This window comes from Pipistrellus kuhlii, unplaced genomic scaffold (genome assembly GCF_014108245.1).
Source record: "Pipistrellus kuhlii isolate mPipKuh1 unplaced genomic scaffold, mPipKuh1.p scaffold_m20_p_4, whole genome shotgun sequence".
Lineage (NCBI taxonomy): Eukaryota > Metazoa > Chordata > Mammalia > Chiroptera > Vespertilionidae > Pipistrellus > Pipistrellus kuhlii.
In genome coordinates, this window is record NW_023425540.1 from 11,507,294 (window position 1) to 11,533,545 (window position 26,252).

Genomic DNA, 26,252 nt, shown 5'->3' on the forward strand with positions numbered 1-26,252 from the left:
CTCCTCCTCCTCCTCCTCCTCCTCCTCCTCCTCCTCTTCTTCTTCTTCTTCTTCTTCTTCTTCTTCTTCTTCTTCTTCTTCTTCGACTGTGTGATTTAGGTTTATTTACATTAATAGAAATGATTGAATAAAAACAATGTTGAGGTCCACATAGGGAGGTGTAGCTTGAATTGGATTTGTAATGAACAAATTTTATATCTGCTACTTCCCTGAACTTAATAGGCTCAGGGAATAAGAAAGAGCTCTTCATACATAACTTAGGTAGAAAAATTCATATACTATATGATTCTCTGATAAGTGGTCCACTTTAGTAAATTGTTCCTATATCAATAGCAGTCATTTATTTTTCTACTATGCTATGAACTTCAGGGATCTAGAGAGAGAGAGAGAAAAATGGGGGCTGATCCTATACCAAGAAACAAATTAAAAAATGGATTAACCAATCAAACAAAGCAAAACTATGCTGTACTGCCTGTCCTTTCCAGTGTTCCAGAGAGGGCATTCTTAACCCTGATGCAGTCTCTTGGGGAAAAAGGCAGGGATGTGTGTGCACAGAATCACTGAAGCTCACCCAGTTTGTGTTGCGGGAGAATGAAATGGGCTTCCACACCTTTGCCATGCAAACCATTGCTTTAAAGTATGTTTACAACTTAACCTCTAGAACTAAATGTATCTGAAAATCATTTAGGAGTAGGAAGCGATTTTTTTTTTCCAATCCCTTCATTAGAAGCCAGAATAGATGTAAACCTTTTAAATCAGAAAACAAATATGTAAACAACGGAAGTAGATATAAGAAAAATGCAAGTAATATAATATCACTCATTGCAAAAAATGAACCCTTACCACTTATGAAATTTGTTACTCTTAACATTATCTGCATGTATGAAGGATAATATATACTTACACAATGAATTAGATATTCTCATTAAATTGATATCAGCCTCAGTGAATAATTTAGAACATGTCCAGTTACAACTGTGCTTGTAAGTTCATAACAGTCTTCATAAAATTATAATGAGAATAATGAGGTATAGGGGATTAAAACTTATTTTGACAAGAAATAGAATTCCCCTTGGGGGGCACCTGTCTTCAGGGATAGTGAGACCCCAAAGGCCTGGGCTGTCGTTATTCATAGCAATAAACAAGCAATAAGAAGTAGCTCACATTCTCTGCATCTGAAAGGAGCGGGGGCCAGAGGGAGTGGAACTGAGGGGAGAAGAGAGAAGAGGCTTGGTAGCTTTCTGTTAACTATCCTAGGTGAGATAAGTTCTTCAAAGAGTTAAGGTCCTGGGTAGACATTTCCATACCTTCCAGGATCCATTTGGTCTTAAGCAAAAGGGATATAACTTCGGGCTTCTAGTTTAGTGCTAAAAGAAACTAGCCTGGACCTGAGACTCTGAGTACTTTTAAATAGCCTGCAGCACTAATAATACACAGCATTTCTCTTGGTCTAGATATTTATAAATAACCAAGTCACAATGGCTTATAGAAATCTAGCTAAAAAACAAGTATATTGGATTCAGTGATTTTAAATTATATATTTTATTGATTTTTTACAGAGAGGAAGAGAGAGGGATACAGAGTTAGAAACATCGATGAGAGAGAATCATCGATCAGCTGCCTCCTGCACACCCCCTACCGGGGATGTGCCCGCAACCCATGTACATGCCCTTTGACCGGAATCGAACCTGGGACCTTTCAGTCCCCAAGCCGATGCTCTAGCCATTGAACCAAACCGGTCTCAGCTGGATTCAGTGATTTTAATGTTTCCAGTTAACTATTATTCCTCACTAGTGTTGGTTTAAAAAATTATATGTATATATATTTATGTGCCTTATTAATGTCTAAAAATTAAGTAATTTTCTCTGTTTAAAAGGCTATTGGAAGACACAAAAATCCTGGCTCTACAACTAGGGGCTTAGCCAGAGATCACGGAATCTCACTTCTCAACATTAATGTAGAAATTGCAAAGTTATCATTTGAGAAATACGTATTTTACCTCCATCCCTTTCCCTTATAGTAGATCCAGTTAAATAATCAACATTCCCATATAATTTGAATTGATATATGTATGCATAGTTGCCTCTGAATTAAAGAGAAGTAGAATACATAAAGGCCTAAGCCTTTTTTTAGTTTTATGGTAGAAATTATTTTTGAGAATTTTGAGAGAAAATATCTCCATATATATATAGTTGTGTAAAATAATCTATTTTCTCCACTCAGTAGGTAAACCAAGATGGATTATGTTTCTTTTACAATTATGTTTTAGAATGGGGCTATAGAGCAGTGTTTGGGGATGCTGCCTTTGAAGCTAGAGCAACGGGGTTTAAATCATTCCTCTTTCTCTTAAAACCTGGGTCTCCTGAGGTAAGTTATTTATGTCTGCACAACATGAGCAAAATGTGAACCTGTCTCCTAGGGCTGTTTTCAGGATCAAATGAAATTTCATATGTGAATTGTTTACCAAAGAACTCAATGAGTAGTATTTGTTACAAAACTACCCACTGTATCAACTAGTTAAAGAATATTCTGAATTGACTTATTATCTGGTCAATATGTGAATTAACTTAATAATATGCTAATGTATGATAAATCAGTAGAAGGCAGATATTTCAAAGTTATAACTATAAATTTTATTTAGTATGTAAAATATATTTTATCTGATATTTTATTAATTCAAGCTGGTATATAACTAATGACACTATACTATAAGGTATGTATTTATAATACTAATTCTTAAAGAAAAGCAATATTTTTTAAATATAGAGTAAATCATTAGGCAACGAGAAGGACCATATTTTGATTTTAGTATCAAATTAGCTTCTAATAAACAGACAAAATGCAACTAGTAGCAAACGCTCTATTCAGTAACAAGTTAAATGACTCAGAAGGTTCTAGACTCATGTAGTTCTTCCCAGACAATACTTATGTGCAATGATGAAGGATGTGTAGGTATTTTGGTTTCATCTCTATCTGTGTCTAGCTATTTGGTTTCTGAAATTCATATAGAAAGATAAAAATGTCTGCACATACATTAACATTTTCCTTGATTTCCCTTATTTTCCCAGTCTGCAGACCCAGCATTCCTAGAACCTTTGTCACCCTGCACATACTTCCAAACCCAGCTCCTGCCCCCTGGACAAGCCAAGCCTTCCGCTGTCACTGAAGACCATCACAGAGGGATCTGCATAGACTTAGAACAAAATGAACAGCTGAATGGGGAGAATCTGAACATTTGTTCTTTTTTATATTACTCTCAATTTAAGTGTGGTAGCTGATATTGTACTAGACATGTATTAATAATAGTTTCCGCCCATAACTCTGGTTAAAGAAAACTATTTCCCATGAAAGTCTCTGAAATGACCTATTTTATAGAATTTCAAAATTTCAAGTTCTGCTCACCCTCACAATCCCATCACTTAAAAGATAAAGATAAGAGCTGGGAAAAGCCCTTCAAGTTGGTCGGAATGTAAAATGCACCCAGCGATACATTTTACAAGACACATTAAAAGGAACAAAGCACCGGAAACATGGCACACAAACTCCATACACCACAGTGCGTGGTCCTTTTCAGTCTCCGCTTGCTAACTGGGATCACAGGCAGTGAAGCTTCCTAGACGGTCCCCTGTCTCAGGACAGGTCCGAGCAGATGCACAGTGGGAGTCAGGCTGTCTACTGAAAACCTTGCTGCCCAGCAATGACGCTAGCACAGAGGTCAAAGGGGCCTCAGAGTGTCCCTCTGGGGGCTGGCAGCTGATGTTCCACAAACACTCCTGGGTGCTCAGAACTGCTGCACGCCGAAGACAAGGTCTATTACCTTTAAGAGCACTCAGGAAGGGACCCCTCTTTTCTTTTATTTTTAACAAGAACTTCAAGTGATTCCACACATTCCTTTTCTAAAGGCATCCTTCAGACACACTCAACGTGTTCAGAATAAGTCTAGCAGTTTCCATTACCTGGTCTGAGCAGTCCTTGTACATAAAGAATACAAAATCATGAAGTGCTGAGAATGAGAAAGAAGGCCTCCCAATACAAGTCTCCCTTAGTGTGCTCCAAACTGAACTTAAAAGTTTGCTTTCTTAAAAAAAAAAAAAATATTTCAGAGAGGAAGAGAAACAGAAACATCAGTGACGAGAGAGAATCATTGATTGGCTACTTCCTGCAAACCCTCTATTGGGAATCGAACCCTCAACCCAGATATGTGCCCTTGATCTGAACCAAATCCAAGACCCTTCAGTCCACAAGCTGATGCTCTATCCACTGATCCAAACCAGTGAGGGCAAAAGTTTGCTTTCTATTTCCAAATTAGGTACTGAGTGATAGCAAAATCCCATGGTTTTTTCCCCCAAGTTACAAAGTGTGGATTAAATCGGATTAGTTAAGTACCTGCCATTCCCAGGTCCCACTCAGCTGAAAGAGCTCCAAACTGCTGTCCTTGACTTACCTGGAAGCAAGTGCCATGTGTGAGTGGGTGGGTCTCTCCTGGCAAGGCCACGTGCCAAGGTTAGGGCCCACCTTTCATTTCTCTCCTTATCTGAGTACTGTCCTATCTCCTGAGGGCCTGCCCACACAGTCTGTTCAAGCAGACACACCCTATTTGACTGTAAGAAATGTACTCTATTTGACATTCCATTAAAATATGTGTGAGACCTCATCATCCTGTGTTATTTACATCTATAACATATACAATAGTTAGCACTATAGGCTAAAATAAATACCCACTATCAACAAAGGTGAACAGTGTATTTGAAGAATTCTCTGGATGCTAGTGGGGACACATTTTCTCTCTCCCCCTTTTCAGAGTCTGATCCCTATGGCTTCTTTCCCATGGGCTGGACAGTTGACCATGGACAGCTGACCACGAAGGGGTCTGTCCACTGGGGCCTTGGTTAGATTGTTTGTCCAGACTCCATGTCACCACCTTTGTTACTTAAACGTGGCTCATAGGAAATCAATAACTACTATGGCACCTAAGCAATTTAACACTGAAATTATCCTCACTTAAATCTAGAATGACACAAAGACAGTTATTATCTTAATTATTTAACTTTGTTGTGAATGTGTCAATAAAGTAAAACTGAAAATCAACATAGGGAGATAAACCTACTGGGAAACAAAAAACAAAACAAAACGTATTTTATCAAAATCTACTACAAATATTTCAGAATTAATAAGAGAATTCAATAAAATATAAAAATAAAAAACTTATTTATGAATATGCATTAATCTATAGTTTAGCTATATACTAAAAATATTCAGAATTTTAATAGAAGAATATTGGATTTAAAATAGCAATATGATATATAAAACACTAAGAAAATAAACATAATAAGAATTGAGTAGTTTTTGTATGAATAAAGTTATATGAACTTACTGAGGTACAAAAAAGCAGATGTGAATAAATGTGGAAGTATACCATATTCCTGTATGAAAAAATGTAGTATTATAAACTTACCTGTTTCCTTTCATTAATTTAACAATAGAAGCTGTTCCAATTTAAAACCCAATATATGTTGAAGTTGTTTTTTAACATAATGGCTCTAAATTTCATATAGGACAATAAACATAGAGGCGAGAATCACAGAAAAAAAATGGAGAAACATAGAAGATTGAATATACACTAAAGCACCAACAAATAGAACAATATGCCAATGGCTAAAGACACAACGATAGAAGAGAATAAAAACCCCAGAAAAGATTCAGACTTCAGGATATCGTGAGGAAGCTATGGGGATTCATTATCTAGAATTTTTAAAAACAGGAGCACCATTTGAGGGGGAGGGAATAACATTTGATTTTTTACATTTACACAAAATAAATTTCATATGGATTAGAAATTAAAATGTGAACCAAAACAAACAAATACAATCTAGGAAAATGAATCAATGAATATTTCCATATTACCTTGGATAGAAAGAACTAAGTTTGATAACAATGCCCAAAGTTATAATGAAAAAGAGTGCTACACACACACATTAGAAACAAATGTAAGTAGTGCATGACCAAAAGGTTATATCCTTACTTTACAGATGATGAAACTGAAACACAGAAATGATATGACTGACAATGTCACATGTGAGCAGGAGCAGGGTGAAGACCCAAGCCCATACCCAGGTTTGTGCTCTGAACCCCTACAACACAGTACCCCTACAATACTCATGCTTTAGGTATTTCTTCCCAACGATCCATAGCTTAGTTTACATGTTTAGATATAAGTTGGTGGTATCATGTAGCATCTATTTTTTCTCACTTGCTTTTATCACAGCATTACATTGGTGATATTTATCCCAGTCAACAGGCACAGCAGCTAGGTATTGACTTTTGTTACTGGGAAGTATTCCTTTGTAGGACCAATCACAGCTTATTCTCCCAGTCTCCAATTGGCAGATATTTGGTTGTTTCCAATAATCTGCTTACACAAGCAATGGTGCCATGTACATTTGTGTGCACCGTGAAAGAGTTTTTACAGGATAGACACTTGGGATTGGTGGGGTGTATCTAGATTTTGTTTATATTCAACTACATGATGTGGCCCAAAATCATGCACTAACTTATTCCCCACTGGGAGAAAGTAAGAGTCTCTTTGACCATACTTGGAATTATTGACTACTTTCATATAGAATAAGAAATGGTATCGTTTTTTAGTTTTCATTTGCATTTCCCTTGTTACTAATGAGGTTGAGTCTCCTTAGTAAACTCTGCACCCAAGATATGCAGAATCTCCTGGAATAAAATTAAGAGCTTTTACAGAACAACATAAACAAAACTAGTCATAAGTACAATGAAACACTCCTTCTTTATGAATGAAACAAAGTAAATATTGAAAAGGTTAGGGATTCTCCAAAATGTACACAGTTTCAAACATAATTTTAAAGAAAATTTAAAAGAGATTTATTTCAAACAAGATAAAAAGATTCTTTCATGTGGAATCTTAAGTAAGCAATAAAAACAAAGAATACTTTGTTGATGAAGAATAGTTTTTGATGAAAAAAGTACAAGGAGAGAAATAATGCATCTCATAAATCCTCAGTAATTAAAGCCTGTGACAGCGACACAGAGGTCAGAAGAAAATATATAGCAAAAAATAGAGCCTAGTGTATTTAGAAGTTAATGTGATAAAAAGAATTACAATGCTAAAGAACTGAATTACAGCTTAAGGAAAGTGACTATGCACCATGTACATTCCAAGAATTTTAAAACTAAATATGCCAACTAAAGACAAAAATAATGGAAGCAAATATCTACTAGGATATGATTTCAAGGACTAGCAAGAGTCCTGTACACAAACAAGAATGGAAACTTTATTCTAAAAATAATTGTATATAGATATAATATGTTGCTTCAGCATTTAATTCCCTGATTATACTGATTTTAGAAGTTTGAATATAAGTTTAATACATCCTCATGGGAGTCATACTGATATGCTGAAGTTAGGATACATCTTAACTTCAATTCCAAAATGTGTGGGGCATAGCAGGGCCATGATTTTTAAAGTGGGAAACACATGTGGTAGGGTTGAGAGGAAAGAGTGTATATTTGTATTAGATAGTGCCATATCTTCTTGGCCTTTAAATCGACTAGAGCACATGTGTCAAACACAAGGCCTGCGGGCCAAATCCGTCCCACCAGGCCTTGCAATGTGGCCCGCATCGCGCTGTCATCACTGCACTCCGCTGCGTTTCCATCACAATGACAGTTTATGACTGTTCAGTAAACCATTCGGCCCGCGATTTAGGCTGGATTTTAGATTTTGGCCCCTTCTCTGATTGAGTTCGACACCCCTAGACTAGAGGATTGTGGGGGTAGGCATTATTATTATTATTATTATTATTATTATTATTATTACTACTACTACTACTACTACCATATTTAAACAATTTATGGAGTAGAAAACGTGAGGCCTATGGAGGATACCTGCCCATCTGGAAGTCTGCAGAGGCAGGATGCAGGAGGTGTTTTAGGATGCCAGGCAAAGACCAAATTAGGACTGTTACTGAACACCACGTAAAAAACTACTTGGGGTGTTAGGATGGAGAACCATGCTTTTCTGAGTAGAGGAATAATATGGGAAAGAGTTGTGGCAATGTGGCAAGAGAATTAATGTGCGAGAATGCCAAAGAAAGCATGTGGGTTGTGCAGAAGAACACCTTAGCTATGAAACATCCATTTGCCTGCCATCTAGGAATTTATGAATAGTTCAATATGCATGGGTTTCCCACATCTCTCAACCATCTGTTTAAATTAACTTTGATTTTCTTATTCTGACAGCTCTATGCTCAAAGGCCCAGTGAGGTGACTGGATAAGACCACCTTGTGATTCCTGGTTAACTCTGTTCCCAGAATCAGAGCTGAGGATGCAGGGCATCCAGAGACTGAGCAAAGGGCAAGTCATGAGCTTCCCCACTCAGGCTCCAGGAGCGTCCAGTCATCCAGTGAATTCAATCCCTGGGACCAGCTCTTTTGAGAATCCACAAACTGGAACATGTCAACCCTGTTCTCTCACATGTTCATCTTGAACACAAAGCAAACTGCTACCAAGGCTTTGTCTGCAGCACAGCATCTTGAAATATGAGTTATTCTATGAGACTATTCACTCTTGGTTTTGTCCATCAACCCAAGTAGAACATTTACACATTTGGGACTTGGTGTAATAAAAATACAAACTTGTTGAGTGCATCCCTGACCTTTGAGGTAATAAAAATTATGTTTTAAGAAATCTCATCAAGTGCAATGCAGCGCACCTAGGAAAAGGGGGCTTGATTCTAGACTTCATCATCACGATAAACAGTTAGCCCAGAGATTCTGATGGCATAACAACTGTCCTAGAAATTTTAGTAAGATGGTAGTACCAGATCCATATGTCTATAATGTTATGTATGTATATACTATATACAATAGTATCACAATATATTAATACATAATATATGTGTATATTTTAAATAGAAAGTAACTCAGAAATGTCTCCCTCACTTCCTCCACCAAAATGGGGTTCATACTGTTCCTTCAATTATTCATTCTGTTTCTCCAATTTAAATTTTGTAGTATGATTTTTTTATTTATAACCCATCCCTTGTGGGTTCAAAGGATCTGTTCTTTAGGTAGTCTACCTTCCAATAATTAAAATAGTCACAGAGACTGAGAAGATCATTTCTTTAAATTAATAACTTCTGTTCAAAGTTCCTCAGTCCTGGAGTGAAAACAGATTGGAGGACTGGAGCCCCAATTATAAATCACAAATGCTCTGATTTTACTCCACTGTCAGATGTTAGCTCCCAGCACAGTTTATTAATAAACTCTTTTAAAATATCTTCAACATATAAAATCCAGGCAAAAAAAGTTTCCTTAATTTCTGTCTTATTGATTTTCTAATTATGCCTTTAAAAATACTTGATACATAAATGTCCTGGCTTGCATTTTTAATTCTTTATGAATTTTCAAATAAGTTATTGTGATATTGAATAAAGTTTTTTTTTTTCCAGCTTAGAAGCAAAGCAATAGTTACACTCTGTTTTTAGTAGGCTGGTCAATGCAGAGGACTAATAATAATGAAGCATGGATTTAGGGAAGAATTTTGTTTTGTTTTTAAATCCTCAATATACTGTAGTAAGAATATTCTTCTTTGCTAGCTGCTATGGCTCAATGAACCGTCATGGTTTGATTCCCAGTCAGGTCACATGCCTGAGTTTCAGGCTCAATCCCCAGTAGGAGGCAGCCAATCAACGTTGATGTTTCTCTCTCCCTCTTCCTTTCTCTCTGAAGGTCAATAAAAACCTATTTTTTCAAAAGTAATTTTTTGTTTTTGTTTTTTAAAGCATACATAATCAGATCAGGTGGTTTCTGTTCAAAATCCTCAAATGACCTCCATCACCATCAAAAGGTCAGTAACATTGGCCTTCAGACCTTTGTGACCTGCCCTTGTCTTTTTCTGTCTCCATTGCTCATTGTTCTCTCTTTTACTTCTTTTTGGCTCCAGTTCCCTCGGGCTCCTGGAAGATCCTGACAGCCAATGTGCTGCCCTGGCCTCCTCTGAGTGGCTTCCTTTCCATCACTCTGGTGTCTACCCAATCTGATTTACCATAAAAAATAACCTCCACTCTCACTCCACCACCCTTTCTCTAGATCCTGCCTTTGCTTCCATTTACCCACCTGATATATTTCACATTCATACTGGCTTTCTTGCCTCATTTTTTTTTTTTTTTCAATGCTGAATCCCCAGCACCGAGGGGAGTACCTGGCTCACAGCAGGTACTACACATTATTTTCTGACAATGCAGTTTTGACTACGAACTTTGCAATTTTGAAATCAAACCAATGTTTACAGTCCACCCTGCAGGAGAAACGTCCAGTGCCAGGCATATTAGTACTTAAGAAGAAAGAATTCTGGTGCCTAAGAAGAGATCTTAGAAACTTAGAGTATTATAAAATGGTGAACACAGTGATACTGGCCCATCAAACATTATGCACATAATAAAAATGTTTTTTTCTTACAGGTTCATCTCTTCATTTTAAGAAGGAAGAGTGATTTTTTTCCCACAAGGAAAAGCCAATACTACATACGAAATGCTTCTGCAATACACACACCTGCATCTTGTTTACAGGAGCCAATGCTGAATCTATTAGCTAATTATAGATATGCAGATGTCTTGTTTTTCCTTAATGTAAAAAATATATAAAAGCATGGGAACTAGTGTAGTGCCCTGGCTCATGGTTGAACACTCAATTTCCATTAAGTGAGCTGGGCTAAATGGTAAAGGGACAGAGAAGTCAGAACAATAAGGAAGATTATTCAAAATTCACAATTTTCCTATTCTGCTATTGCCCTTGAGGGCTTAAGACATTAAAATGAAGAAAAAAACAAAAACAAAGAAAAAAACCTAAATTGCAAAACAAATGATCATCTATTGATTCATTTTTTAGGGTATTAATTGCAGAAAAATTAAATCTAGAGCCTGTAGGACTAGCAGAAAGGGGGAACACTTTAGCTTTGGAAACTCTGAGACATACAAAACATTGTGCAACATTTGTTAATATAGATATCCATGCTTACAGGGGTGAGGAACTTTCAAAGTGAATCATGATTTGAAATTTCTGAGAGGGGATTTTAATAACCATAATTGGCACTTGCCCAATATATAATTAATGAACCAACTTTTGAGACTCTGTGGTCCTCAAGATGGTGCAATCTGATGTTATAAAGCCAACTAAGTCAAGGGGAAAATGGTCTGTTGGTGGGACAATTCCAAAATACTATCTGCAGCCCCACAGAGCGGGAGGCACGAGGCATCCTTCGGTCGGAGGTGTGCTTCCCAGGGTTCCTAACTCTGAGTGAGAATCTGCGTTCCTCTAACAGCTGGTGTAGGCAGATTAATGCTGCCACCCCAACCCAAAAATGTCCATGATCCCCAAACCTGTAAATATGTATGTTACATGACATAGGAGATTAAGGTTGCAGATGGAATTAAGGCTGCTAATCAGAATAACTTAAAATTAATTTTTATTCTGGGTTACCTGGGTGGCATTTAGATCTCCTAGCAATGCAGTCCATCACCTCCTGCTTTAACCACCAGCATATTCTCTGGCTGCTGGCCATACCTGATCAAACGGAAGACCTCATACCTGATCAAACTGAAGTCTGGTAGGACCAAGGCACTCATTTCAATATCTGCTCTCCCTAAAAAAGTGCCAAGGAGAGAGAGCTTCTTGTTACCCATTTTCTTGATCCAGTGGCTAGCCCATTGGACAATGACCACCAGTCAGTGTTACATGTTTCTCTTTTCAGAGACCTTCAGCGAGAAAAGACAGAAAAAGTCTCATTGACATCCAGCTTGCACACTGGATGGCTGACCCTGTCTATACAAATAATGAATGACTCACTCTTATAAATATCTTCTTAAATGATCATTCAAAATAATACAACTTGAACAACTGTGAAGATGCACTAATATTGGTTTTTGTCTGTTAATAGTAACCTTCCTATAAACTAGGTTGAAGGAAGGCCGTCTGCCCTGTCCATCATTCTGATAAGGAATCACAGGTTGGGGCTATGATTTCTCTATAGAACAGGATGCAGTATCAGAGGAAAAAAGGCAGGGGGAGCCAGATTTGGAGACATCCTGTTCATGCATCTAGTAGACACCTCCTGATTAAACTAATTTAGACAGTTATTGAGCAAATCCCTGCACTTGACTGGAGTTTTTAGGTAGTTCCTTTCTTATGTCAGTGTTTCTAGCGTCTAACAGGAATTTTAGGTCTCACATTTTCTTTAAGGATGCAAACAGTCTCTACAAGGCCAGGGGTTTTCTGCCATCTCTGGAGACTGGAGGAAAGGAAGTGATTGGAAATACCAACTAAAGAAGTTTAGGTTGAATATAAACTGAGTCTATACTCCTGAAGGAGGGATTAGTTCCTCAGGAAAAAATCTTTTAAAAAAATACGACATAGGCAATCTCATTCAGAAATGTGCCAAGAAAACAAAGCACAGAGACTGCAACAGTGACATGTCTGCAAGCCAAGGACTGAGGGCCACACCAGAAGCTAGGAAGCATTCTACCAGTCTAGGGGAGGTCTGGCCCTGCTGATAACTTGGTATTGGACTTCTGGCCCCCAGAATCATGGGAGAGTGAATGTCTGTTGTTTTGAGCCACCTAGTGTATGTAGTACTTTGTTACAGCAGCTCAGGAAACTAACAGACTCCTGGAGCACAGACAAGCTCACCCCTGCGTCCTACTTGTTAGTTTGCTCTGTGGATGGGAACACTTCTCCTCAGAGAACTCAGTCTGTGGTTCTCTGTCAGTGCCTTCCAGCTCTGCTCAAACACCATTTCCCAGAGATAACTTTCCTGACCCATCTTATGTAGAATATCAGTGGGTCCCACCAGTATCACTCTCTAACCCCATTACTGTGCTGAGTTTCCTTCAGGGCCACTAACACTATCTGACACTAATAAAAGAGAAAGATAAAAATTGACCATAACAGCCAACCAAAAGTGAGTATGCAAATTAACCCAACAAAGATGGCAGGCTAATTTGCATACATAGGCATCAAGCAGCTGGGGGCAGGGCGGGATGCTTGAATCATCACCATGGCAATGACACAGGTGTTCTGCCATGGGAAGGCAGTGCTAGCAGCCAGGGGAAGGAAGCCCATTCTTGCAAGAATCTTTGTGCATCAGGCCTCTAGTGATAGATATAGATCTTAATTTGTCTAGTCATCTGGGTCTAGTCTGTTCACTTCTGTATTATCAGTGCCTGGAACTTTTGGGCCGCTCAGTGAATATAGTTGAATGAATATATTCATTAATTCGACATTCCCATAATATCAGTGAATTAAGTTTTTGGACATATTTACGTGCTCTTGTAAGTTACACACATGAATGATTCTTAGATTCAACTTGTTTCAACAGAGCCAACACAATACAAGCTTCCAATGTGTCATATTGCTGATAATAGATTTCAAAATGTGAATGATGAACAGTACAAGTAGAATACAGACAGACATTCTGTCTACAACACTATGAGCTTGGTTTTACACTGAAATATTAGGAAGAGATTTCCTTAATTTACATTTCTGACATATACTGACCATAATCCACATTTCTTAACCTCTCACACTGGCTGATAGTCCAGGTGTTTTTCCCCTGAAGTTAAGTGGATTCTCCTGACATTTCACAGTCTGGGAAACTGAGACTCAGAGAGGTAAAGAAACTTGCCCAAGATCACAGAGTTAGAAAGGAGTAGAGTTCAAAGGCAGAGAGCCTGGCTCCAGAGTATACTGTCTACTGGCATCTAGTAACTGACACAGACTCTTCTGCAAAAAATACTGAACAATTTATGATAAAGGAAAGAGAAGGAATGGCTCGAAGGTAATCAGCTGAAAAGATGGATGGCATCTTCTCTTGAACTATATGAGGTGGAAAGAACCAAGAATAAAATAAAAATTATGAAGCACTTTAAGTGTAGTAGACAGGAACAAGTTTGATTTTTTTTATGCTTATGGAATATTCTAAAAAGGGGTGGGGGATGGGGACAGGAAGGAAAGGTGTGCATATTTTTATACACAGAAGTTAATTTCTATATTTTAGTTAATGTCACCAAAAAAGATAATGCCAATCTAGGAAAAAATGTGTAAATTGTACAAATATATTGAAAGTATATGGAAATGCATATTCTTTCTCCCTCCCTCTCTCTCTCTCTCTCTCTCTCCAAAGGACCTCACACACACACACACACACACACACACACACACACATATACTCTCCAAAGGACCTATACCCTTAAATCTGAGCCTCTTCTGTCAATTCTAAGTGAGTATAAATTAACTATATTATTCTGGAAAATTCTAATTTAAAATTTTGTGTTATAATCACTAGAGGAAGCAGGAAGCTCTCCCTAACTCCATGAGACTGGGTTTGGAACTTAAGCACCGTAGGGGACCTGCCCTACAAAGGGGCTGAACACTGGATGTGATAGGGCCCTGTTTATCCATGGTCTGTCCAGGTGGTTATAGATTCCTTAAGATAGGATTTATACATTCTTAATATTTGATTCCCCTACTAAACACAAAACTTTTCCCCACTAGAACTAAAAAATCAATTTCTTTAAAAACAAAAAAGGGCTTTATTGGAAGTAGAAGGGTAAGGCAATTAATAAGAGGTTTGTTAGGAATTAGGAAGATAAAATTATCATTGGTTTCCTACATAAATTGTTCTCATCTTCAAACTGTGTAAGTTTACCGTATAAGACCTTCAAACACTTGGAACACTCTGGTTGCATATTTGATAGATAAAGCTAATTTTTCATGTAAAATGAGAAAGTAAGGTCAAAAAAGTAAATTAAATCTTCATCAGTGGTAGTCACCAGTCATTTCCATCACACAGAAGTAAACATAGTTCAGTCCTTCCCACATCACATCACATAAGAAGATTTGAATGTTTTTTAAAAAGGTATGTTATTTAAGTGAATGGTCTTATGTTTAAAATATACATGGGGAAACTAACATTTTAAGTTTAAAATTTTTATTGTATTAATTTAAAACTCAAATTGAATTTTAAAATTTATAATGACATAAATCAAAAGTTAAAAATTTTAAGTATTAAAAAATAATCCATTCCTGTCTTTTGAAAATGAGCAAATACTTTTTTAACCCCTAGATCACATATCACATATCACCTTGAATGCTACCATGTAGCGTACACACAGACATATATGCTCCCGTTTGTGTATGATTGTCCAGGTGTGACTATGGGTGCCTAGCAGTACACCTGCTCTAACGTGTGCATGAGAAGAAATGAGGGGAGATGCAAGAGAGGAGAGTAAATAACCAACAACCCATAACAGGCACCTCGTATTGTCCCCGAACCTATGGGATGTCCTTAAAATTCATAACTTGAGTAGTACCCAGAGAGAATAAAGAAAGACTTGTGGAAAAATACTAAGAAGTAACAAACATTTAGACAACTTTAAAAAAAAATGCCTATAGTATACACACATGAGCAAGTTTTCATGTTAATAACTATCCAGATTATCTGCAGTTCAATTTATTGTGACAGTCCCAACAATTCTGAAGGTAGAATATGGCAGACATAGTTCTTACATTATTGACATCCATCCAATCGTGGCTCTGCCTTTGAAATTAGTAGGAAGACCCATCGACACATCAGATATTCATTAGCTCATGTAAATGCACTGCACAAACTTGGTGCATTGGTGGGAATGACCCAGACCCTCTCCTTCTGCTTCCTCCTTCCCCATGTGTTTCAATTTTTCCTCAACTGCTTTTCTTTTGATCTTAGTCTGGATGGGATCTCCAGTTTGCATTATGCCATCATATCCCAATTTTTGGACACTTGCTGATCTTCAAAGTATGTATAACTGAGTGTTCTACCCTGAGTCAGGGCAGCCAGTGGATTGCAGACTCTACCTTAGTCACAGGTGGTTCCGTACTGACCATACTGGGTCCTCTCTCTCGGTCCCACCTCCCTGATGATTGCCTCAAATCCAAGTTCACCAGACCGGCAGGAAAACTTGTTCTGCTGATTTATGGAAGTGAGTTCTCAGCTCTGTTCTCATTAGTTCTGGAATCATTTTGAACAAAACTGAATGTCTAGGCATCATTATGTGAAAACTGTTCAAAGTACTGTAATAAGGAATGAGAAAGACATGATTTATGACCCTCCACATATAGGAGATTTAATCCTGCTTTTTGCTCAATGGCTTATCCATTGTGTGAGCAAAGTCAATACCAATAATGAAATGTAGACTGAAGAGCTAAATCAATAGAATAAAATGCAAAAGAAAGACTAGAAGACTGAGTAAATTTGCAAAGGCTAGTGCCTGCAAGATTAGTATTTGGACAACAGGTAATTACAAAAATCAATGCCTGTGTATGAAAACATGACTGGCAGTCATCTGTCACAAAGAGAGGACTATTACTAATGATTTCTGCCCTGAGTTAGGATGAGAGAACAGAATAGGTCTATGCAAAATTACACATCTCTCTGAGTGTGCATGTGTGTACACGGGCACACATACAAACACATGTGCATTCCTTGTGTGACTGAATGAGAAAGGGAAACTCCAGATGACTTATTTTATATTTTTACTTAGGCCCTTCACACTTTTCCTGTTCCTTTGAATTTTATTAACTTCCATCTTACTTTGTCAACTTGGTATCAGCCTACATCACTCTTTCCTTTATTCTCATCCCAGACTCCCAGGTCCCAGGGAAACATTATCATGAGGTCCTGGCAGTGTTTGGAGCCTGTCAGTTTGCATACATTCAGTTACTTAGTCCCTACAAAGACTCTACAATGGAGGCATAAGCAGTTCTCCTTTAAAGACTAAAAAAAAAAAAAAAAAAAAAAAAAAAAGAGGCTTGCAAGGTCATAAATCTTATCTTTCTCATTCCTTATTACAGAACTTTGTACATTTTTCACATAACGAAGCCTAGAAATTCAGTTTTGCTCAAAATTATGTCTGATCATATAAAAACAAAGCTGAGAATTCACTTCCATAAACCAGACCAAGGCCCTGTCCCTAAGTTTTCTTACTGGTCCAGTGAACTTGGATTTGAGGCTGCTTGTTCCAGGAGACACAGCTGTTGAGCAGGAAAGTGCCATCGGAAGATGCATCTGTTGACACTGATGTGTGTGTTGGTCACTGCTTCATTGCACCGCCTCTTGTCCACTGTAGGGCCCTGGGGCGTTTCTGCTATGGCCACTCATGTTCACAGCCAGCTGTCAGGCTTCACTGCCACTGACAGGCTTCAAGGCCAGTCCATGGATCATACAGCTGAGCCAGTCAGACCAGTGACTGTGAACTCCCCAGGCCATGGCATCTGTATTGACTGACAGCATGACTCCTTGTAATAGAGTTGGACTCCAACTTTTGATGTTTCGCTTCTGACAGCTTTTCAGCCTCACCAGCTGCCCCTCTGTCCATATCTGAGCAAGCTGATAAGAGAGCTCAGTATTTTCTCCTGCGGCATCAGCAGGGACTTCAAACTCTGTAAGTCCCTGTCCGCATATGGGAACCTCACTCTGCTCTGAGCCAGCCTCCTTTCTTCCTTTCAGAAGCCTAATGGGTCCTGCTTGTGAGCCATGCTGCTCACCCCAGTAGGCCTCATCATATGAGTAACTCACCCTCGTGATATGTGTGTCCTGTCATTAGTCTTGATGTGAGACCAAATTTCAAGATGGAGGGTATGTTGCTTTAGTGGGGGTAACACACACTCCTGAATTAACTTTATACCAACAATGGGATTAAATACTTTTGTGACACTTAGAGAGACCCTCAAAGTTGTAATCTTCAAAAAATGATGGTATGTGGTCCCTTGGGCAGAAATCTGTCCTTCATTTTGAATGGCCATTTAAAAAAAATTAAAAACAGAGAAAGATTAAGATGATTTCCAGTTGGCACACATAAGCTTAATTTACTTGTAGGACAGTTGAATAGGTGGCATGTTTTGACATTTTAAGTTTATCTTAGATGGATACTATTTTTCTTTATCTGAACTTTGGTACTGCTGGCTATGGGATCTGGTTAATTCTCTGTGGTGGGTGCTGTCCTGTGTGCAGCATCCCTGGCTGAGATGCTAATGGCACCACTACAACCCTCTCCAATGGTGAGTATAAAAAATGTCTCTTGATGTCAAACATCCCTTCGGCGATAATGCACCTGGTTGAGAACCACTGCTCTGTATTTGTTCCACAAATCTGACTGTCCTGATAAGAATAAGCATGGATCTAGTCCTTTGAGTCCCAAGGGAAGAGACAGAAAAAAAATGAAAAGCTGCTAGGCTATATATATTCAATGCAAGCAAGCAAAACCTATAATAAATTGCAATTCTGTCTTCAAATTTCTTTCCTCTCTTAAACTAATTTAGACTCATCCTAAAAATTGCTTACATGCTATGGATGCAAGCAATTACATTCATAACTTATAAAATCTTTATTTTAAATGATTACTCAGCTGCTCATATGCAAATGCTTATCCCTTGTCTAAAAACTTAAGAGTTAGCTGTGCTTACCACCATGATTTTCCTGAAATATTATAATGTATACACTTTAACATATTTTTGAATTACAAAGCATGCTAACAATTGTTTATATGATGGCCACAGACATTATTCTCTTTAATGGAACGCATATGTGTATTATATCTGCTGGTACTTTTGTGAATGACTTAGAATTCTTGGTTATAACACAAAGCTGGTTTACTGCCTCAAGTTCCCATCTTATTAATGAGTTTTCCAGGGAAGACAGATGATAACATAGATTGAATACAGAGATCTTGTTGAAAATTGAGGAACCAACATAGGATGCTTTGTATTTTTGTAGGATTAAAAGGCAGAAACAACTCCAGAGATGGAATTGGGAAGAGAAAGGCAAATCATACCCAAAGTACAGCGGTTGACAATCTTACTTTTCTTAACGCTAACACATGTATCCTTCTCCTCCACTCTGCAGTGTTCATTTATTAAAGAAGTGCAAATGGAATGGTAGGCACACCAGTTAATTAAATGGAAAATGCTATGTTTCATTCTTTTAAATGGTTCAACATTTTCAAGCTTTTCTTATTTCTTTCCTGTTGTAATATTATTCCAAAAACCTCACTGATGATTAACCTGGCACTGGTCATTGGAGAATCCAGTAGCGCTTACCTCGGCTTTAATTTTATTGTCTCCAAAGCAGAGGTGCTGTAAATAGGCTGCAGCATTGGACTGGACCGAAGGAAACTGGTGCTGCAACATCTGAATCACTTCAGGCAGCTCCGGATCTCTCCATCCAAATTCTCTGAACAGAAGGAAGCAGGAGAACATGAGCGAGGAATCCTGCCACACTGTCCACACTCAGTTATCTTTTCAGTTATGGAATATTTCACAAACAATTGTTCTGGTTTCCTTACACATGAACCCACTTAAGAAGACTTCCATAAATAAATGGTTTCTATATATATATAAACTATTTCACACATATACTATCTTACATGTGTGTCTACGTACACTCTCATAGATGTATCAACTAGAGTTACATGTGTATGAAGATTGTGAAAAAAAATGACTTAAAATAGCACCTGATTTTATTAATATATAGTTTTTAAATTAGGGCTTAAAAAGATAATTTACAAGGTCACATTTATTTTCTAATATAGTATTTCAACAGTCTGGTTCCAGTACAGTGTTAAACTAAATTATCAGAGAAAAAGAAATATAACTGAATGGATACAATCAACAGTGTCATAATAACAGTTAATATTGTTTTTTTTAATGGTTATCATTATTGCTATTACCTCTTCTTTAAAAAAATTTTCTGAAGATAAATGTGCATCAACAAGAAGGAAATTATTTATTTAAAGAACTGAGATTAGCCATACAATGTTAACACATTTAATGCATTGTATATTGTTTTTCTGTATTTTTCTTTTTATATCTTAGATACTCCAAGAAGCTGGTTGTTTATGTAATTTTAAGAAAAATGCCCTAAGATACTTAAATCCATTCTAAAACATAAGGTTGATTGCACCATTAAACAAAGATTTTTCTGAAGTCAGTTCAACCAATTATAATATCAAGTTAAGAGGGCCAACTATTTGGATTCTATTCATCTAATAGAAAGCCATTTTTTTAAAAAACAGAGAAATAAAAAAGCAACCTCTGAGACCATAGATAAAAACTTGACCCCAGGAGCCACAAAAGTGTCCTATTTATCTGAAGGATGGGGAAGAAGAGAAACTAGGAGGAGACTTTGTAACAACCACTCTACTCCTGGAGAAACAGCTCAAAAGCATACATCCTGCTGATGCCAGGTCAGGGCAGTCATCCGAGAATAAGACTCATGAAAAATGAGAGAGAGAAAGGAGCAGACAGAGGTTAAAAGTTTCCTCGTAGATTCTAACCTGTTCTCTTTATCTTTCCTTTATCACAACTGGGAGAGGTTGTCAAGCAAATCTTAGAACACGTTGGTGTTTCTCTTAGAGCTACTGAAGACATGGAATAGGAGTCCTTTTGAACTGGCTTAGTTTATTTTTATTGGAAATATAAAACATTTAATTTAATATGCAGTGAGCATTTAATAAATTTACCTAAAATCTTAGGCGCGCACACACACACACACACACACACACACACACACACACACATTTTCAAAAGGACATATATGGCACAGTAATGCATTTGCCACAAAACATAATTAAATGATTGCTGATAATGGACAAACTATTGATGTTTTCTTGGCTATGTGATCACAGTGGAGAGCAATTATGGATTAAAACACAGGAAGCCTATTTTTCTTTTTAATTTAATTTCCTTTTGTTGCATGACTCTAAACCACTTTTGCAACATCAAGATAGCACAGTCCCTCTTCTTTTAAGAGCAGCCTCCTAAAATTACATTCTTGCACACTTTTTTTTTTAAATCTACAGAATACCTGTAAATTAAAATGAGAAGTGACATGTAAAGACACTAGATGGCCAGGATGAATTCAGGTAGGCTTGTGCCATTGGAAAATGATTGGTAAAGAATTCATTTCAGCCTGTTTTATTAACCAGATGGTAATGATTCTATTAGGTTTGCATGGCATACATCAAGAACACCTTTAGCTGAAACCTGTTTGGCTCAGTAGACAGAACATTGGCCTGTGGACTGAAGGATCCCAGGTTTGATTCTGATCAAGGGCATGTACCTTGATTGCCGACACATCTCCAGTGGGGGTGTGTGCAGGAGGCGGCTGATCGATGTTTCTCTCTCATTTATGTTTCTAACAATCTATCCCTCTCCCTTCCTCTCTGTGGAGAATCAAAAAATATATTTTTAAAAAAGAACACCTTTGGAGCAAGATCTCTAGGGGAACAGTCTTAGGGACTGCATGCTTACATGCATGAAAATGCATTGTGTGAATGTACACACACACACACACACACACACACACAGAAACGTAAAACAGATGGATACTCCAAAGGATCAAAGGAAGGACCCAAGGGCCTGCATCACAGGTAGAAAGAAAAGAAAGGCTATTCTGAACACAGGTAACAGAACACAGGGAGGGGACGGGTGGGAGAGTCGGGGGGGGGGGGGGTAGAGATGGTATCGGACTGGCCAAAGGGTGGTCAACAGGGGGACATCTCTAATAGTGTTAACAATAAAAGAATATCAAATCCATGATGGTGTAAGGATTTTAAAATATATTATTTGGGTAAGGAAGGTCTTAGTCAGCAATTCAAAAACTCAGAAGTTTTCAAAAATTCAAAAAATTCAAAAATTCTTTTGTTGCAGAATCTCTATGGGCTGGAATGTGAGGTTTTCTCAGAATACACATACAGTGGGTCCATCTGTCATATTGAGATAATGATCCCTACCTGGAAGCATTGTTGGGATGATTAGAAATAATATACATGAGCTGCTTGGAGCGCTCTCTGGCACATTGAGTGGGCCCTCAAGAAATGTCAAGTATTAAATGTAACCAGATGCAAAAGAAAAGAATAAGAAATGAGAACCACCTAAGATTTCCTAAAGATGCCAAACTCATATCTCATTCCTGACTGGGCTTCACTTTAGAAATGTTAATGGAACTAGAGAATATGCAAATGTAACCTTTTCCCCATTAAAACTTGTCACATAGACCAACAATATTGTGACTAAATCCTCACTCTTATAGGGACTGTCTGGGTTGTTAAAACTACAACGTGCTCAGCACAGAGCTAAATAGCAAACAGTTTGGAATTTGGGACTGTTACTCTGGCACCGACACAAAAGAGTTGATGTACTGTTACAACATTGCATTACATTCACTTCTGCACTGAAGAGAGCCCAGGATGACCAGAGCCTTCAGGATCCAAAATGTGATTTTGGGCAAAGCTTTAGGGCAGAGGGATGCTGCTCATGTTGATGGATACCTCAGTCATTTCCACTGGGGGCAGTGCTGTCAGGACATTACTTACATATGAAAATCTCAATCATTTCTAAACTTTTGAACTCTAAAAATTTTAAAGACCATACTGGCTTTAATTTTTATACCCAGGGCCATGAGGTGGCATGTTTTACCTTTGATTTGGTTTCGCTGATAGGGCTGAGTGAGCTAGGGTGGGACGGGTGATTTACATGGAGTGGTCATAAAAATGTTAGTGGATCTTTTGTGATGACAAAATGGAGTTATTTTAATTCTTGTGAACAAGGAGAACCTATCCAATAATAAACACGTGGAAGCATTAATATCTTAATCTTCATTTGTAGAGATTCTGCAACCAAAACAAAAAGCTGCCCTATATGGTTAATCTTGTTTTAAAACATCCTGTGTGTTTATATCAATAGTCACTCTAGAATTATGATTGTCTAAAAAGAAAGTTCAATTGTTATAGATTTTATAAAGAAACGGCTTTCTCCAAGTCTAATGTTTTGAGAAGATGTAACTCCCAAAGCCACATCATAAGCATTAGTTCATTCAACAGTGCCTTCTAGACCTGTTTCCTGATGGAGCAGCCACCTTGCTCTCTGGAGGTGGGCTCAGTTCCTGGGGACCACCCCACTGGTAGCTCCCTCCTCCTCTCATCTGAAATCTGGATTATAAATTACTTTCTTACCAAAAAAATGAAGCAACTCTGGCAAACCATCTATGATGAGATGATAAAACAGAAATCAGAAATCAAGCACACAAAGGGAAATTTTAAATATGATGAGCATAAGGTCAGCATATTTTCTTAATTTGTTTTAAGTGTGTCTCTTTCCTTACTAGTAGCTTTGCCAACAGGAGATAAATTAATATAGGAGAGAAGGGCAGTTCCTGTTAAAGGAAAAGACAGAATGGCCACCGCTTTGTGCACTAGGAAATCAGGAGGAAAGAGTCTGGGACTCTAAGCCTGTCCTGTTATCTGTGGCAGGGTCCTGGTTAGGAGATTATGGCAAACTGAATGATGGCTCCCAAAGATATCCAGGTCCTAATTTCTAGATCCTGTGACCTTATAGGGCAAAATACATTTTGCACAGAATAAAAAGGCAACAAAACACTTAAAATAAGATGCTGTGAAGGGGGAGGAGGGACTCAAGAGCCATGGAATGCAAGGAATGCAGCTCTAGAGGCTGGAAAAGACAATGAAAAGAATCCACCCCCCCCCCCCACCCACACACACACACACACACACACACACACACACACACCCAGCCCTGACATCATGATTATGGTCCAATAAACCAGTGTTTTTCAACCTTTTTTGGGCAAAGGCACACTTGTTTCATGAAAAAAATCACGAGGCACACCACCATTAGAAAATGTTAAAAAATTTAACTCTGTGCCTATATTGACTATATATAAAGTAATTCTCTTGAATAGGAATCAAATAAACACAAAGAAAGTATTTTATAATTACTTTATTATGAAATATTAAGTAAACAAAATAGTGAAAAATTATAAAATTCTTGTCTTGTCTGCACCTACAGCACACCAGGCAACATCTCGCGGCACACTAGTGTGCCGCGGAACAGCGGTTGAAAAACACTGCAATAAACCACACTTCAGACTATAAGAGATTAAATGTGTGTGTTTTAAATCATCAACTTTGTGTTATTATCAGCAAACAAATGCAGAGGCCCATCTGACCTCAGGATATGACCCTTTTTAGCCTGAAAGAGACCAGCCCTCAGGGGAAGGAGGAGGGGGGAGCTGCTTAACGTATTCCAAGAGGCACTATCTCCAAACCATGCCTCTAGGGGTCCTCTCTATCTGTGACTTTTGATTATCTGGCAGAGTCCTCTATTAATTTTCTCTGACTTCCTCTTGTTTATCTACGTAGCACTCCAACTTCTCTGACCTTCAGATTATTTCAGGAAGGCCCGGTAGCCTTTACTTCTGGCCTTGTTCCCACAGGCTGCCTGTGTCTGCTTCATTTTAAACATCCAGCCAATGTCCACGAAACACTCAGGCCTCCAGCCAATGTTCACTGAACGACCACTGGATGTCTAGCCACTGGGGACACAACAATGAACAGAGCAAAGGTTCCTGTCCTTTGGGAACTTAGTTCTAATGATAACTGTCAATTCAATGTTTAAAAGAGCAAAACCTATGATTCATCAGATAGAGGTAGGAGATTTATTGGGTTAAATCATGTCCCCCAGAAATTCATGTTCACATGAAACTTCAGCATGTTACCTTATTGGAGACAAGGTCTCTGCCCATGTAATTAAGAACTGGGACAAGAACTTACTGGATTAGGTAACATCCAAAGAGGGTGTCGGCATAAGAAATAGAAAAGGACACAAAGACACAGAGAGAAGAAGGCATGTGCAGGTGGAGATAGAGATTGAAATGATGCCCTACAAGCCAAGGGATACCAAAAGCTGTTGAACACCACCAGAAGCAGGGAGACAGGCGTGGGGTGGTTTCTCTGTCAGGGCCTCTGGAGGGAATGAGCTAGGCTGATATCTGGATTTGGTCTTCTGATCTGAACTATAAGAGAATAAATTTCTGTTGAAGTAAGTCAAAGAACTTTAAATTTAATACAACATAAATTTAAATTAATACAAAAGAACTTTATTGTACTTTGTCACAGCAGCTTCAGGATACTAACACAAGTATGATGAGGGGAATAAAGTATGGTCAACACAGGGAATACGGGGGAGGAGGAGAGAAAGAGAGAGATAGAAAAAAAGAGAGAGAGAGAGATAGAGAAAGAGAGAGAGAGCACCAACTGTAAGGGTGCTTGTAGTATGGGCACTGAAAGATCTCACTGAGAAGGTGACCTTGGAGCAGAGACCTAAGGTAGTGCCAGGTAGAGAGAATGTTTCAGAAAGGCAGAGCAGTAACAGGACCCAGAGCCAGGAGTTTTCTTGGCAAGTCAGACAGGTGAGAAGACCAGAGCAGGAAGAATGGTGGTGGTCCAGCAGAGGGCGCTGAGAAGCAAGGGAGTCTGAAAGCAGCATTCTGAAGGCAGAGCCAGTAGGATTTTCCATGAGTTGCATATGAATGTGTGGAAAACAGGTACTCAGTGCATCCCTCTGATGGGCATCCTCTACTTGCTCCCCACCCAAAGCTTTACCTCATCTCTTAGGCCCACGCTGGGGCCAGTGGATGGGTTGGTCAGACTAGGACCCGCTTTTGTGGACTGGCCTCTATTATTTCAGAATAAGAAGGAATAATTTCAACTATCAAGTTTTCTGCTGAAGTGGAGAAAAACAGTAAAATAATGAGAAATTGGTTATTTTTAAATTTTTATGGGTACTGGGTAGTTTAAGTTAATCTCAATCAAGCAATGGACTTCTCTGACTTCATGTTATTAGGAGTTGAGAGGGAAAATAATGTGAAATGATTAGCCAAAATTTATTCTATTATTTATCATTTTCAGCCACATGAAGTTTAAGTACTAGTGAATTTCTGTTTCTATTTAAGACAAAAATATTCTAAAAGGCCATTAAATTACAAAGAATTGTATTATAATACATATTCAATTGTATTATAATATATATTCAGTACCAATTAACTTTAAAATACTATTATTTATTAACTGATGTAACTAGACTCTCCCAGTAAAAATATACTCCACAACAAAAAACCAATTTCATACATGTAAGAATTTAGTTGCCCTGGAAATTCTAACAGGCTCTGTTTGCTGACAAAAGCACAGAGGGAGAAAACAAACAAACAAAAAAAAACAAAAACAAACAACAACAACAAAAAAAACCACCAAAAAACAACTTAACAACTTATTACCCTCAAACTTTATCTTTTAGGGAAAATGTTTATATTCTATGACTATATGCCTATTTTAAAA

At 37.9% G+C, this 26,252-nt stretch overlaps 1 protein-coding gene across 7 annotated transcripts in view; it reads right to left on the reverse strand.

The window, feature by feature from the left end:
• CTNND2 (catenin delta 2) overlaps positions 1-26,252 on the reverse strand; it is a 716,413-nt gene that overhangs the window by 184,643 nt on the left and 505,518 nt on the right. For all 7 annotated transcript variants that reach the window (XM_036410294.2, XM_036410290.2, XM_036410291.2 and 4 more), the window contains one exon: positions 19,159-19,291. In XM_036410294.2, the coding sequence (XP_036266187.1) occupies positions 19,159-19,291 (133 nt within the window). The remainder of the gene's footprint in view (positions 1-19,158; positions 19,292-26,252) is intronic.